This window comes from Camelina sativa, chromosome 5, assembly GCF_030686135.1.
Source record: "Camelina sativa cultivar CO46 ecotype springtype chromosome 5, ASM3068613v1".
Lineage (NCBI taxonomy): Eukaryota > Viridiplantae > Streptophyta > Magnoliopsida > Brassicales > Brassicaceae > Camelina > Camelina sativa.
In genome coordinates, this window is record NC_141884.1 from 391179 (window position 1) to 407514 (window position 16336).

Consider the following 16336-nt stretch of genomic DNA (forward strand, 5'->3'; position numbering starts at 1 on the left):
GATTTTTTTATTTATTAATCACTTATCCTAGTGCGATCACGATTTGTTTTTCGTCGTTTTCTTGAAATTAGCAACATTGAGATGCTACTCGGTAAGCATAAATATTACTAAGAAACCTAGTTTGCGACGGGTGTATCTTTAAGTATACATAAGATCAAATCTGAATGCACCTAAACAACATAGGACTATTGACATTTAAAGCAAAGTCAGATGAGAATGGAGTTAGGCGAGTTTAGGGACTTTGCTTTTGAAATTTTCGCACATTTTGTTTTCGATTGAAGAGTATAGTCAAAGAGACGTCTTTCCTCTGTCTATCACTATGACTTCTATGTATATATCTACTGAAAAATATGAGACTTTTATTTGTTCTTTTCAACAAAATTTTATTGTACGTTGGAATTATTATTGAAACAATATTAAAGTTATTAATAATTAAATAATACACTTCTAGCAGTAATCGTAAAAAAACAATAATTGCATTTTTCCATTTATTTTGTGTGAGAACTCACGAGGAAGTAAAGAGAGACCGTATAGTATTAAAACAAAACACTCGTGGCTAGTTTCAAACTTTCCATATAAATACTTCTTCTATTATTTTATACATATTCTGAAATTATACTCTCTATACATATTGACATTTTACTGATGCAATTTCGTTTCTTAAGTACGTTCTATGGTCGTTTACAAAATTGTGCAACTAAAATATCATCGATATTAGCGAAACCAAATCATTATAGTTTTAGTTAAAGACATGCAAGATCCATATGTACAAACCAAAGACATATACGAAAACAAACATATATAAGATATATAGGATTACATAAGGATTGGTGGGTTAAGTTTTAGCATAATAACAAAAAAAGGATTGTAGCACAAATACAATCTGATGCGTACGTGTGAGAGAGATCCACTCTGTTGAAAAGGAGGGTCGAAATTTGTTATCGAACAAAACTATTATATATTAAAGTAAAAAGAGTTTAAGTATTGCAAGTAAACACACAAGATTATTGTTACACAACGACACATAAACAGTGGCCTCCATAGTTCTAGGGGAAAGCAACACTCCCGATTAAGTGTATGTACCTGATAACCGAATCAGATCTCGATGTCTTTATGAGACACTTGTCTGCTTCTACCTTTCAACTCTGGACAAATATACACACAAGTGATGACGTGTCGACTTGATTCGATTATAGGTTAGATTTGGGTTGTACCACCAGTATCTTAGACTTTTAGCTAGTGAATTAAACATATGTTTTTTTTTTCTAACTCCCGATTCAGTGAATTGTTACATCGATTGGATATGTGATCTTGACGACAGTCCATATAAGCTAATGTAAAAAAAAAAATAACTTTTTCTATTGACATGAAAAAAAGACCGGTCTTTTGTGTCAATTATATTGATTTATTAGTTGAAAGAATATTGCGGAAAAATCAAACTTAAGTATTAAGGATGAGACAAAAATAATTTTTTTTTTAAAAAAATCCAGTTTGACGAGAGTTAAAAGAAAATATTTGATGCCAAATCGTGTTAGTAGATTTCAAATGGTTCTGTCGTCTTTGTATTATGATCGTTTTCACCGTTCAAATTTAAGCTGGTTTAGTAAACTAAACGAATAATAAAGAGGAAAGCACAAGAGAACAAAGGTAAATAATCAACAAAAAAAATGAGAAATCAACAACATAAAAAGTCGTTTACGATCTATCAAAATCAGAAGAAGTACCAAAAGTAGAACCCACAATCTTTTTAACTTACACGCTCAAAATTATGTCATATTCATACGCAAAGCCTCTTTCTTTTTTGTCATCTGGTTATGTCTAATTCCTATTTGATGCGACATACCATATAAGCCTCCAGCTAAATATTTCTATAAGGAAAGATGGCTAATGGAATATTATATTTTATTTATCTCTTATTGATGGATCCGTTTTTAGGTTATGGAGTCGTGTTACATCTCCTTTAATTTAAAAGATGAAAACACTTTTCTTTTCTTTTTTTTGGATCTTTTTTTTTTCTGATTCTATTTATCTATTAAGTGTACATTCATCGTTACAAATATTTCATTGTGCATGGCTTAAGAACGATGACGTATAGATGATGACGCAGAGGAGAATCCTCTAATAAGAGTTCGAACTTTAAACTTTAAAGCATGTGGTGGCATGAGACCATAGAACATCCATGTTTTAGCATCTATCATTTTTTCCCTCGTCAACGCACTTACAAAGACGTATATCTGTATACATAAAAGTAATGTGTTCTAATACTTGGGATAGTCCATTTCCTGGTTGAGGTCCAATGTATCAACTAGTCTTCGATAAATCCTGTGATAGGTTATTCCCCTGTAAAGAAACATATCGATATCACATAATCAAATTTGAAATTCAAGAGAACTCCATGTTAATATAATTTTTTCAATAATTATTTAGAAGACACCAGCAGTGTTGAGTTTCAAACTTCCAAATTTTAACACATGCATACATTTTTTTTTTGTAATGATTAGAAAAATGCATTTTCAATCTTTGATAGTATAGCTTGGTAATTTTATATCTAGTAGATTAATTACACTTGCTCCTTTTTTCAATGCTCCAACAATTGCTATAGTTGTAAGAAAGTGAAATGATTATAGTTTGTTTTTTTCTTTCCAAAATGGGCGGTTATTGTATTTTAAATTAGTAAAAAAATTTTGGCAAAATTTTCTCAAAATTTTGCTGAGGTTATTATATTGATCCAATATTAAGAAAATCAGTGATATATTTTCTCTATTGGAAAAATATATCTGAAAAATAAAAATTCCATCACATATAAATAAGAAATACTTAAGATAAAAGAGAAGAAATATAAAAGGAATTGTAAGAGGTCTACTACAAATGCAAATCACTCTATGAAACTGTTAGTAAAAAGTCTACCGTTAACCGTAGAACGGTGAAATGTTAAATTCCGAAGTAATTTTGTTATGTAATATGCATGTTGCCTAAACTCGGACACTATGTGTTTGACTTTGGTGGTCGGAATGTGATCTCTCAGAAGAAGCAATTTCAAAGCAGTGTGAAGAAAATTCGAAAAAGAGAGTAAATAAACTGTATGCAAATACAATAATGGAAACATATGAATAATATTAGGGAACCCAAATCAAAGGTGACCGGCGATGATTAAGGTAATATAAGTCAAAGCTCAACACAACCGACACTTTTGGCAGGAAATTCGAAGACATCGTAAGAGATCCACTTTCATTATTATTCTCTTCTGTTCTTTTAATTTTGTCAAATTTTGCAACACAACACACGTTTTAGAGTCAACGTCAACATTAGGATTCAACAGTGTGTTATCATACGGTTTTATTAACACTAAGTATGGGTTTAAGTCTCTAGACTACACTAAATGCCGATTAAATATTGTATACACCTATGATGTTCGTTTTTTTGGGCTTTTGGTCAAGTGATACAAATTTCAATACACTATAACCAAATTCATTCCACCATCGACAGACTACTAAAGATACAACCCAAAAAATCAAGAGCAGCTAAAACAACAACAGTAACCAAACCAAAATATGTATACATATGATGTTCGTTTTTTTTGGGCTTTTGTAGGCCAACTTTTGGAAACTATGAACCCAATCCGAGAGAGTGATGAACTAAAACTTAACAATAACAACAACAACAACAACAACAACAACGACAACAAAAATGTAATGAAATAAGTTGTTTGTAGATTTAGATAATATTTTCGTTTGTTTCAGATTTATGTCTTGGTTTGAGAAACTGTATCTGCTTCTTTGTGATGAGATGTTTGTACTCTCTTTTCGTACGGATTAATTTTTAATCTACCAAAAAAAAAAAGATAAATACGAAGAAGAATGTATAAATCATACTATATGAATAAAGACAATTCTTCTACCGACGACACCTGAGAAGAATCAAGAACGTGAGACTATGGGAAAGAGAAAGCGATTAGATGGAACCCACGAGAGAGTGTTTCAGTAGGCACCACGGAATTGGTTTTTTATTATGGCCCATTAAGAGACGAATGGCCCCAAATCAGCTGGCGCGCGTGTCTCTCACGGCTCCTCTTCACCCAGATAAAAAAAAAAAAGACTCAACAGTAATTTACCTCTTTATATTCTCACAAGAAGTCTCCATTTTCCACGTGCTTAATTTACCTCTTTATATTTTAATAGTAATTTTTTTTTCTATTTCTTTGTGATGTACTATTATTACACAATAAATAATGGGCAATTAAGCACATGGATAAACAAGTTTCCTTTAGGTTCAATTTCAAAAAAAAAAAAAAAAAAAAAAACTTAGAGAGAAGTTAAAATTAGTTGGGTCAGATAACAATATATATAAAGAAAATTAGATAAATATCAGCAGTCTAAAAAGTAATAAAAAATTAAAAATTATCAATGTTTTTTTTCTTTTTAGTTGTTGTGAAAAAATTCGAAAATTCTTTAATACAATAAAAATATGCATTTACAACTTTTTATTTTATGGTATAACTCTAGTATCTTGTAATATAAAGATGTATTATATATGAGTTATGACTTATTTTGACTAAAAAAAAATTACTTATCAAAATTTTATTTTTCATTTAATAATTATTATATTACTATTTTAATTCATTATTGTTTCCAACTTATTTCCAACTTAAAAGAAAAGAAGTACAGTTAAATCATGTTTATATTTCAACCAAAAAATGTGTAATTGGCCTAATTGCTACTTAAGATTCCTGATGTTGTTGCTTACGGAAATTTGTGACAATTGGTTAGAGCAGTTAGAAATTATGTTTCCCAACTTTATCTTAAACTAGGATTCAATGTATGCATAAGTTTAAGTTTTTTTTTAAATATAATCATCCGATACAATGATTCTCATATTATTCTCATATCATTTTGTTTTTGTGGTCAGCATTACATGAACGATATGAAAGAGTCTGTAATGACGTATTTTAGAGGCATATACTCTAATTTGCTGGCAGAGATCTATGAAATTGGTCGGGATCATTTCAGAGGACTGAAACATTTCTATGATTTAATATAAAGGGGTTTAACGGAATAAGTTTGTTTTGATATAGATTTGAAAACTTTTAAACATAGTTTGTTGTTGTTAAGCAAACTTTCTAAACAATTTTCAAATAAAAATAGAGGAGTACGAACAATGTACGTCGTAGCAGCCAATAACACAAAACGGTAGGCCGTAGTATACTAGCTGCTTCTAGCGTTTTCCTTTTCCAAATTAACCGTTCCAGAACTTTCACCAAACGCCAATCACCACCGTCTGATCTCCTATTTACACGTGTACGTTTCAGATTTCATGATCGTAACCGATCCAAGCGCCTATATTAATCCAGTTCAGCAGATCACATGAAATCCTCATCAGTCATCAGTAAACACAAAAGCACACAACTGAACAAAACTCTAAAGATCACATCCCTCTCCGCGCAGCAGGTCACGTGTCTCTCACATGGCTCCGGAACTTACTCAAACCCCCGCTGCTAAATCCACCGTGACGATAACAAAACCGTCTCCGACGATCCAGGGTAGCAGTCGAGCTTACGTGACGTTTCTCGCTGGTAACGGTGACTATGTCAAAGGAGTCGTTGGCTTAGCCAAGGGGTTAAGAAAAGTCAAATCGGCGTATCCACTCGTTGTTGCTATATTACCTGACGTGCCCGAGGAGCACCGTCGTATACTGGTGGAACAGGGCTGCATTGTCCGTGAAATCGAACCCGTTTACCCACCCGAGAACCAAACTCAGTTTGCCATGGCTTATTACGTCATCAACTACTCTAAACTCCGTATCTGGAAGGTACCTTTCATACGACGTCGTTTTATACTATCCTTCTGTAGATGATGTGGTTAATGCTCTGTTTTTGTGTTATATATGCAGTTTGTGGAGTATAGTAAAATGATATATTTAGATGGAGACATTCAAGTTTACGAGAACATCGATCACTTGTTCGATCTTCCTGATGGATATTTCTACGCGGTCATGGATTGTTTCTGCGAGAAGACATGGAGCCACACGCCGCAATACAAGATCGGATATTGCCAACAGTGCCCGGAGAAAGTCCAGTGGCCAAAGGCGGAGTTTGGAGAACCACCGGCTCTTTACTTCAACGCAGGGATGTTCTTGTTCGAGCCTAAACTCGAGACTTACGAGGACCTACTAAAAACTCTTAAAATCACTCCTCCAACTCCTTTCGCGGAACAGGTATAGTGCAAAGATTAATTTATTTAGACTAGCCTTTCTCGGTTACGCTCTGTTTTCATCTTTTTCTAAGTTATGGATTTGATTACGCAGGATTTTCTGAACATGTACTTCAAGAAAATTTACAAGCCGATTCCTTTAGTGTACAATCTCGTCCTTGCGATGTTATGGCGTCACCCAGAAAATGTAGAGCTTGCTAAAGTCAAGGTGGTGCACTACTGTGCAGCGGTAAGTTATATTTGTACCTGGTTTTGTTTCATTTCAAAACAATTAATTCTTCATTCCGTGTTCTGAATTATTTCGTTTGTTTGTCTTAACAGGGTTCGAAGCCGTGGAGGTACACAGGGAAGGAAGCGAACATGGACAGAGAAGACATCAAAATGTTAGTGAACAAATGGTGGGACATTTACAACGATGATTCCTTGAACTACAAGAAACCTGTCGCCGACACAGATGCCGATCTGGTGAATCTGAAGCCGTTTATCACCGCTCTTACTGAGGCTGGACGCGTCAATTACGTTACCGCACCGTCCGCTGCTTGAATGTCATCAGTAGTTAAAATTGTCGGTAAATTAGGTAGCTTTTTTTTTCCCGGGTAGCAAGTGGTCATGTGTCCGGTCGACAACCACACATGCCGTCTCTGGTTTCAAATGCTTTGGACTTTGTCGTGTGATTTGATTTCCTTTTTCTTATTATTTGTCTATAACGTGTGTATCATCAATTTTTACGTGCATCTTCGAATTTCAATCTTGAATAAAATATTCCAAAAACAGCCCAATTTCATTTCTAAGATGTGAACTGACCAGTTTACAGAAAATTACAGTTCAATTTTTGCTTCGAAAGTAATACTGATGCAAAAGATAAGATGAAACTGATATACTCACTTCGGGAAGAAGAGGCGAAAAAGTAACGAGTTATTAAAGGGAAAATACAAAAGTGTGAAATGATCTGAGTTTGAGATAAGAGACGAAGAAGAAGAATATAATAATAAATCTTTTAGTACTAGCGAAACAGAACTCTTCTTTGATTTATAAACCAAACAAGCAAAAAAGAGGAATCTGGCTAATCTCCCTTCTATGCCTGCGAATCATACATACATTTAAGAAGTGTCAGATTCGGATTATAAACCAAAATTGAAGTTGTTAAAAGAGAGTAGTAGCTGGTAGTTGATACCTTGTTTGCGATGTTGTTGGAGAGCCAGTCAAGTCCCTCATAGAGACCTTCTCCTGAGGTGGCACATGTGCTCTGAATGTACCTGTCATTACAATGATCACATGAGCTCACATGTCACGAGTAATAATAGACAGTGGATCGAGAAAAGCTGATTTATGTGTTTCTAGCTCACCAGTGTCGTTGGCGGAGGGAGTGAAGCCCAAGCTTGTCGGTTATCTCAGCAGCGTTCATCGCGTTGGGAAGATCTTGCTTGTTAGCAAAAACAAGAAGAACGGCATCCCTCAATTCATCCTACCAGAAAAACAATACAAAGTCAAAAAAAAAAACAAACAAACATATGATCTCTGGCCATTATACAAAAACATAGATGTAAGTGTTGAGTAAGAATACCTCATTGAGCATCCTGTGAAGCTCATCCCTGGCTTCAACAACACGGTCACGATCATTACTGTCCACAACAAAGATGAGTCCCTGTGTGTTCTGGAAGTAATGTCTCCACAATGGACGGATCTGAATGAGCACAAAGAAGGAGGTTATTAAATTCGTAAGAGTCCAATCAATTCTACAAGCAGAACTCAGATGAGACAACATAGTCCACAAAGAAAAAGGTGCTGATCTACGAATGTAAGCAAGAAAAAAACATCTCTTTGAGGATCAATCAAAGGATGTCTGAAATTCCAGCTTAATTGATTTCGCTTATCAAATGTAGAGTGCGGGTATAGATATATAATACCTACACTGAACCTAATAAGCAAACCATTTCTTAACTTATGACATCATAATTGGATGGCCGACCACATAAAAATGCTTGCATGATAAAAAAAATGAGGAAATGATTGATACCTTGTCTTGACCCCCGACATCCCACACGGTAAAGCTGATGTTCTTGTATTCAACAGTCTCAACGTTGAACCCTAAAAACAAAAAGAGTCGAAAAAGAGTTCAGCTACTCATACAAAAACAAGTGAAACATTCAACAACAAACAAATCAGGTATATAAAGTAACTAACTACACTCACCAATGGTAGGAATAGTGGTGACGATCTCTCCAAGTTTGAGCTTGTACAAGATGGTCGTCTTACCAGCAGCATCGAGACCCACCATCAGAATACGCATCTCTTTCTTCGCAAAGAGCCTGCTGAACAACTTTCCAAAGGACAAACCCATTTTTTCCAAGCCTGTTCACATAAGCAGATTCAAAATTCTCAATTCTCAATTCTAAATCCAGAAAAATAACTGCAAAACGCGTATCATCTATAGATTCAAAAACACCATTGCAGACCTACATACAAAAACGTATCGAAACTCATTCTTATTCTCTCATTTCTGGGGATCGAATCAAGATCTAAGATCTACAATTCCGGAGAATCATCAACTATTAATCCTAACTATGATAGAACAGCCTAATTATCGACTAACATCAATTTGAATTTCCACAACGCAGATACAGATCCAGCATTAGAAACTAGCGAATCACAAGAAAACACATCCACTCATAATACAAAACGGAAGAAACACAACAGATCTGGAGAAGACGAGCCGTAAACTACACAAGGATCCGGATCGCGGGAAAGGAATTCGAACAGAGGCAGAATCACTAAACAGGAGAGAGATAGAGAACGAATCGGCGGAATAAAACTTACCGGAAAAACAGCAAACGCCGCACGAGATCTAAGCTCTCTCTCCTTAACGCCGATATGGTCGTCCTAAAGAAATGTCCTTCGAACGTTTCACGATGGATTTTATTTTTGTTTCTTTTTCCTTATAAGACACAAAAAAATCTTACTTAAATAAAACCAAGTGAGCGTTAAAAATACGTCGAATATATGTTTTTATTAATTAAAATACTTATTTTGGACCTTCCTCCTCCATTTATCCTCGTTATGGGCCAACACAATTCAGCCCATTAATTAATCGATTTATAGGCTTATTGGGCTTTTTATAACCAAAGCGTCTTTCACTCACTCACGAATTCGAATCTTCATCCAAACGGCGTCGCAAGAAGTTATTCGTCTGGTTTTAGTAAACCGGGTATGAACTTAACCAACAACATCGGGTTTGCTGTCACGAGAGCTTTTTTATAAGGATGAATCATAACCATTCATTGTTCTCAAATTGGTCGGTCCTTGTGTCTGAATCAATTGCGTGCACAAAAGTTATATTAATTAATGGTAATGATTTGCGCGTTTATTTGGATTTTTCGAAGTCAAACTTATAAAAACATTATAATTACAATTTTGAGGCTCCAAAATTTCCTCTCTTTTTTTTTTTTCTTTTTGAAAATTCGATAAATTCATATGCTTTTTATATAGAATGAAACAATAATTATTTTGGTGAAAAGTAAAAATTATATTAGACGTTTAAGATGAGGGATGAAAAAAAGAAGAAGTGAGACATGATAATGAAAAGACCCTACCACAAGCATTATAAAATATTTGTAGACATTGGAAGTCTAGCCTTCATGCATCATCCATGTTTCACACTTTATTGTATAAGTGGACGACAACACAATGTATTTCATACGTCCAAATTTTCTAAGCTTAACTTGAGAATCCAATCGAATACTCTCGATGTTTTTTCATGTTCTTCTTAAATATGTAAGAAGGTTTCAGATTTGTATATTCTGATAACGGTTAGGGTTTTTAGTAACACAAAATATACGTAATTTAATTACAATGTTTTTTTGTTTTTACATAAGCTTCAAATAGGCTTTTGTATGCAGTCTTTCTTTCTATTACATGGAAACAAAAAATAATTATAATATATATATATGTGTGTCAGTGTGTGTAGTTTTCGGATATCAAATAATGTTAAAATTCCTTATATCCGTAATGCATTGTTCGTAGAGAGATTCAGACGCGTTAACAAACAACGCACAAACGTTAAGGAGGCGTCGTTTCAAACTAGGCTAGCTAATCAATTGCTTTGTTTCTTCTTTTTCTTTTTGCATATTTATTTCAAGTTTCAACGTTTAGTTTGTAGAACTATATTGGTCAAAAGTCGCGCATGACATCTTACTCCTATATACACAGGTGAACACGAGTGATGAACCTCGCTTGACGCTTGTTGTGTACTTGTGTAGCTGTTCGTTTCGTGTACTTGTATTACTGTATACGTGGTAAGATATATAGTCGTGCATGTACTTGAGATATATCTAAATATGATTCTGAGTTTCGATATATTTAGAACGTTTGACTCGAATAATGAAGGATTCGGTCTTGATACGAGATTTTCTATATATATAAAATAACTATTGTTTGATAAATGTTAATCCAAAATAAAAAATGTGATATAAAACTTGAAATTACATAGACAGGATGAGTAAAATATATCAACTGTTAATTGAATTTAAATTAGAAACCCATAATATAAACAGTATCGACTCTCACAATAATGTGGTGACAGAAAAAGGTCATATAACAAATGTGAAGTGTTGTTGAAGTGAAGGGTGTCAAATGGGAGAAAAAACTGAGAAATTATGAAGGAAAAGGGCCTACCACTTTGAGAGATGTTTTTAAATTTTTTGTTATTATGGGAATAAATCATATTTATAAACAGAAAATAGAAGTGGAGGTTCGGCCTTTTATGGACCCATCATCTGTTTCGGCTTTATACACAGTTGGTTTTTGTCTTTTCTCACTTCGATTTGTTTTGCTTAAAAGATACTAGTGTTTTTCTCCATCAATTGTCTCGAAGTAATATAAACGAAATTGTAAAATGATAATTAACTGATGCTGTGCGTGGACGTAAGTGGATGCGTATACTTTTGTGTATATATGCAATTTTCCCCCGTAACTTATTGACCGATTTGGTGATTGATAAAACATGCAAGAACCTCGTATTAATGGAAAGTGAAAACGAAGATCATCTGCCTATTTCGTATCAAAGACACTACAAAAAAAAGTTGTTTAACATCATTTATTTTATATATTTACATCAGATTTAAATGATGTAAAAATAATTTGTATCACTTTAACAAACGATTTACATTTTGTTGATGCAAATAATTTGTATCAGTTTATTTCAAACTGATGTTAATATACAAATATTTACATCAATTTTTCTAAATGATGTTAACATGCATTAGTTACAAAAAGTGATCTAAATTTTGCATCGGTTAATATAAATGATGTGAATATTTGTTATAGTTATAGTAAGTGATGTTAAATATTTTTATCAGTTATAATAATTGATGTTAAAACTAATATCGGTTGACTATTTGATTTTAATAATTATTTGATTTCCATAAATCAATGTTAAAATTAATTTCAATTTTTATAAATAATTTTGATTATTGAGTCATTTACATAAATAACTACAGCTAAAAATAAAATAGAATAATTTTTCCAAATTAAAGTAACAGAAGAAATTGTGTTACAAACGTACCATTACAAGAATAATAATTAGATAACAATAGTTGATTAAAACAACAAAATTACTTAATTAAAAACAAAAAAATTAGAAAGGATAATAAAAGAGATTATGGCAACTCAAGCGGCCAGCCACTGTCCCTAATCACTGCTTCCGCCGTTAACAAAGTCCACCTCTTCTCAACAACAAGCCACCATCCCTAATCACCAAAACAGCCATCCACCTTGAGAAAACAGATTTCTCTTGTGCTGCACCGGCAACTGCCGTGAAAGAAAGAAACTCCCGTTGGATTCACTCCCAATCTTAGCCAAAAGCACATGTCTCCTCCGTAAAACACAAGTAGAAGAATTCTACGTCATCATCACATGGAACACATTAGAAAAACTAATCTTTGAGATGCCGACAGGATTGTTCGTTTGTACACAAAGTCACAAATGAACAATCTTCACTGGAAAGATGGAGCTTATTCGGAGAAAGCTGGACTCACAAAGAAGTATGATTTCACATAAGTATATGACATAGAAGATGAGGAGAAGTTTTTTTTTAGCTTTCGTTCTCGTACATGGGGTTTATCAATTAGGAGATATTGTAACTGCTAGATATTAGGCCAGTTCCTTGTAACAAAAAGATTTGAATTTGAATTAGAAGATACTGTATCAACTAGAGATTGATCAAAAAGATGTTTTTTAGCCATCAATTTTGGTTAACTAAGGAAACTAGAATATCACAATTATGTTTTTCTTTGGTAAGTGAGAAAATCACAATTATGTTTGCTAAAAATCTTCCGCCCCTTAAATTTTTTATTGATGTAAATTTTTTATTAGCATCATTTTTTATTGATGTAAATTTTTTTCTAAATTTTTTAAGTGATGTTAATAAAAAGTAATAAATACATCAATTATATGTGATGGAAATATATATATTTGTATCAGTATTTTGAAAGTGACACAAACTAATATAAAGTTGCATCAATTTTGATGAATTGATGTCAAACAAATTAATATTAACATCGATTATCATAACTGATGTTAAATTAGATATTTTGTATCAGTTATAAATAAGTAATTTAAATTAGTTTCGTTTAGTTTTCTGATACAATTTAATTGATGCAATACAACCTTTTTTTTGTAGTGAGAGGTAAAGAAACTTACGTGTGTATTCGGTACCGGTAGCCAAATATAATCAAACATGCTTATTTAGAATAGAAAGTACAATATCAAAACAAATGAGTGATGGTGTTTATTTGCAAAATTTTAAATGGGGAAAATTATTCTCGTGGTTTTTTTTGTTGTTAAAGATTGTTTGATTATGGTGAAAAGGATTCATGAAGGTTAATGATAGAGATTAAGTTTTACATCTGTTTCACTATGTAACATAACGTGAAAGACAAAAATCCTTGATATATATATTAAAGCGAGGATTAATATATTAAAAAAAAACTTTCGTAAAGGAACTATGTTGTGTGCATGCTATGACGCGATAAGGCATTAGAAAGAACCGATTAAATTCATTGACGCAAGGAGATTTTCATAGATACAGTTGGCTTTTTCAACACTTTTAATATCTATCGTTTTCGAAAGTTTATATTGATCCTACCGATTTATCTATGCAGAAAAAAATATCTTATTTTAATCAGATGCATGGTGTAGCATAACTAGTAAGTGTAATTTGTATTAGTGCATGATGTTGTCACGTGTACATGTGTGAATAAGATTTGAGAGAGAATCTTATATTTTCTGTTAACAAATCAAAATTGTTTACTATCTCTATAAATTTTGTAAGATTTGCTCAGAAGCTTCTATATATATGTATTAACGTATATTATGTAATATACGAAGTTGAATGTGTATGACACTTAATAATGACACCAACACACAAAAATGTTGTTAACATATATTTTTTTTATCATCGTTTAATGTTGAATAGCCATTTTATTAGAATTTTAATGTTTACGGTACTGGTTTGTGCATATAAACTGCCTAAACTTGAAGGAAGCATCACTCATACGGTAGGGTTTCGTTGAACCGCTTCACAAACCCGTCATAATGAAACACCAAAGAAGATTTTGAATGATTGTAGAAGACGGTTTGAGTCGCCATTTCAAAGAAATTAGTTTGGAGAGTTCTTAGCGTTAGTGACATACCGATTACCGACAAGTATAATTAAATTGATACCCCCACGAATTCACCAATCAATTTGGAATTAAAAAAGTCGTCCTTTCTTGTTGTGAGCTTTTGATTTAATATCGAAACAGTAGATGAATGAAGTGAAACGAATATAAAAAGCACGTAAATGACTAATGATCAGTTACGATTTGACACATTACTTATTTTTTTAAGTACATAATAATCGACTCAGCGAAACAACTACACGAACTGTATAGTTTTTTAAATTGCTTAATAATACTTTTGTTATCGTTTGAACTCTTTTCGAATAAACAAGGTATGGACCCATGAGGAAAGGTCCCAATACAAAGTATATGCTTTTGGAGAAAAAAAATTGTAGAGAAATTATGCGTCATTTGAAATTTGGCAGGCCGTCGTATTATTAGTTCCTCGGTTACACGATAATGTAAACAAATCCATATCATCACATTAATGTAACTATTTTCTATATTTAAATTAGCCAATGACTTATGTTGATTTTTTGCTCTACAAAGTAGACATGAAATGAATGAGATATATATTATGAGACATCTCCGAAGCATTACAAATATAGTGATCACTACAGAAAATATTAAACAATTGCACTCGAATAAAAAAGATATAGTCGTGGAAGTTGTTAGTTCGTAAAATAAGGGTCTCTAGTGTATTGTGGTTGTGAGATTGCGTCGAGTTGTCTATAGCACATGGGTCAGACCTCTCTTTTCCAATTATATACTCCCTCCGTTTCAAAATATAGGATGTTTTAGTAGAAACATACATATTAAAAAAAAGTTACTTTTAAAAAGTTTAACCAATCATACCCAAGACTGCATAATAAAAAATATAAAATTAATCTAAAAGTTGCATAGAAAGTTGGAAACATCTTATATTATGAAACAAAAATAATCCTCTAAACATCCAATATTATGAAACGGAGGGAGTATTACGTATTTTGTCATATATGTGTAAGCACATGTACGTACATCACACAAGTGCATGCATATATCATATCAATATATCATCACATATATATATATATATATAATATACTTTTCCCTTCAAACGTCTGTATTATCTATCTAACACACGTACGTAACACATCCGTAGAACAATTTCAACCTCTACGAAATACACTTTTTCTGGGACCAATCCAAAATTATCCGTACACTCACCAAATATATCAAAAATATATAACAGCAAGACTAGCTCATTATATCATAAAGTTAAGATAAATGGAAGAGACTGTGGGACATGCATTCCTTACGTATAATATATAGTTTTTTTTATCTTTATTTAATTGGCCTTTACAGATTTAATTACTCTTAAGTCTCTTATGGGTCATGTTAAAAGGAGCCAAATTAAGCTATGCGTGAGAAACCGCAGCCAAACATTTGAAAGACAACTTTTAAACGTATCTGAATCCAAATCCTAACAAATAATTATATTAATTTTAATTTTTGTGAAAGTTAACATAGTGAAAAAGTTAAATTAGTTTTTAAATGAATTGGGATGGGATAGTTAGGTCAAGTTTGCTTCGTAGTTCTTTAGATTCTTCTGTGTGTTTGGTTGACGTCTAACTAATGCCACATCACTGCATGGTGATTATAAAATATTTATGTACATAATATAAGCAGCATCTACGATTTTATTACAACTAATTAAAAGTGTCTTCTCATAAAACTGTTTAATTTTTCTGCCTATTGTATCAAAATTTTGGCATAAAATCTATATATCGAATCATAACTTTAGTTAAGAAAGATATGTATAAAACGATTGTTTTTAGAGGCAAAAACAAATACATGAAAAATCACTTCACAGCATAAATTCAGTGGACACATTATATTAATGAAGTTTTATAGTAAGTAATAAAACAAAAATGATAGTAAGATGAGAGGGGTATCTATCGATTGAACAAATAAAAGATGCAAGTTGAACCAATTAATTATCGAAATGATAGGAGAACAAACTAAAGCAAGATATTAATAAAAACATATTTAACATAAAACACAAACCAAGCATTGAAAATTGGATATTTTTTTTAACAGATTGACACATCCAAAACAAATAAGTCCAAGCAGACGCATGTCAATCTCACTCACCCTCGTTTCTTAATTATTTTCTTAACCATCTTTTTAGGATATTGTAACGTAACCTTTTTTTTATACTCCCAAGTTCCAAAACAAAAACTATTCCCAGTTTTCACGTACTTCAAAATTATAATCGAGTAGATTAATACTACTAATTAAGTAGAAGTAAAATAATTCAGAATTTTATTTACAATATAAATCATCACTATCGGGCTAACCTTTTCCTTATTAAGAAGGGAGATTATTATAATTTGACCATTTTTCTTGTATATTTATTTTGTTGGATTAAGCAAAACAACTTTAATTAACAACTTTTCTTAAGCTTTGATGATGATGATGCAAAAAGAAAAAGAA

The 16336-nt window shown here is 32.4% G+C and overlaps 2 protein-coding genes across 2 annotated transcripts; one reads left to right on the forward strand and one right to left on the reverse strand.

Moving 5' to 3' along the window:
- Window positions 1-5229: 5229 nt before the first annotated feature.
- Window positions 5230-6977, forward strand: LOC104784581 (galactinol synthase 1). The gene is made up of 4 exons (XM_010509618.3): window positions 5230-5805; window positions 5887-6210; window positions 6301-6435; window positions 6528-6977. The coding sequence occupies exons 1-4, from the start codon at window positions 5461-5463 to the stop codon at window positions 6747-6749; spliced, it is 1026 nt and encodes a 341-aa protein (XP_010507920.1). The 5' UTR covers window positions 5230-5460; the 3' UTR covers window positions 6750-6977.
- A 91-nt stretch (window positions 6978-7068) lies between these two features.
- LOC104784582 (ADP-ribosylation factor 1) lies at window positions 7069-9217 on the reverse strand. The gene is made up of 7 exons (XM_010509619.3): window positions 9024-9217; window positions 8400-8558; window positions 8224-8294; window positions 7771-7890; window positions 7553-7671; window positions 7381-7462; window positions 7069-7287 (listed from the first exon to the last, which is right to left on the reverse strand). Exons 2-7 carry the CDS (start codon window positions 8545-8547, stop codon window positions 7282-7284), a joined length of 546 nt encoding a protein of 181 aa, XP_010507921.1. The 5' UTR covers window positions 8548-8558; window positions 9024-9217; the 3' UTR covers window positions 7069-7281.
- Window positions 9218-16336: the final 7119 nt, after the last annotated feature.

Excerpts from the sequence above, each read along its gene's own strand:
- LOC104784581 (XM_010509618.3), top strand. The coding sequence starts at position 5,461 with ATGGCTCCGGAACTTACTCAAACCCCCGCTGCTAAATCCACCGTGACG. Across the intron at positions 5,806-5,886 it reads CTAAACTCCGTATCTGGAAG|TTTGTGGAGTATAGTAAAAT; the intron begins GTACCTTTCATA and ends TTATATATGCAG. Across the intron at positions 6,436-6,527 it reads TGGTGCACTACTGTGCAGCG|GGTTCGAAGCCGTGGAGGTA; the intron begins GTAAGTTATATT and ends TTGTCTTAACAG.
- LOC104784582 (XM_010509619.3), bottom strand. The coding sequence starts at position 8,547 with ATGGGTTTGTCCTTTGGAAAGTTGTTCAGCAGGCTCTTTGCGAAGAAA. Across the intron at positions 8,295-8,399 it reads CACCACTATTCCTACCATTG|GGTTCAACGTTGAGACTGTT; the intron begins GTGAGTGTAGTT and ends TTTTGTTTTTAG. Across the intron at positions 7,672-7,770 it reads TTCACAGGATGCTCAATGAG|GATGAATTGAGGGATGCCGT; the intron begins GTATTCTTACTC and ends TTTTTCTGGTAG.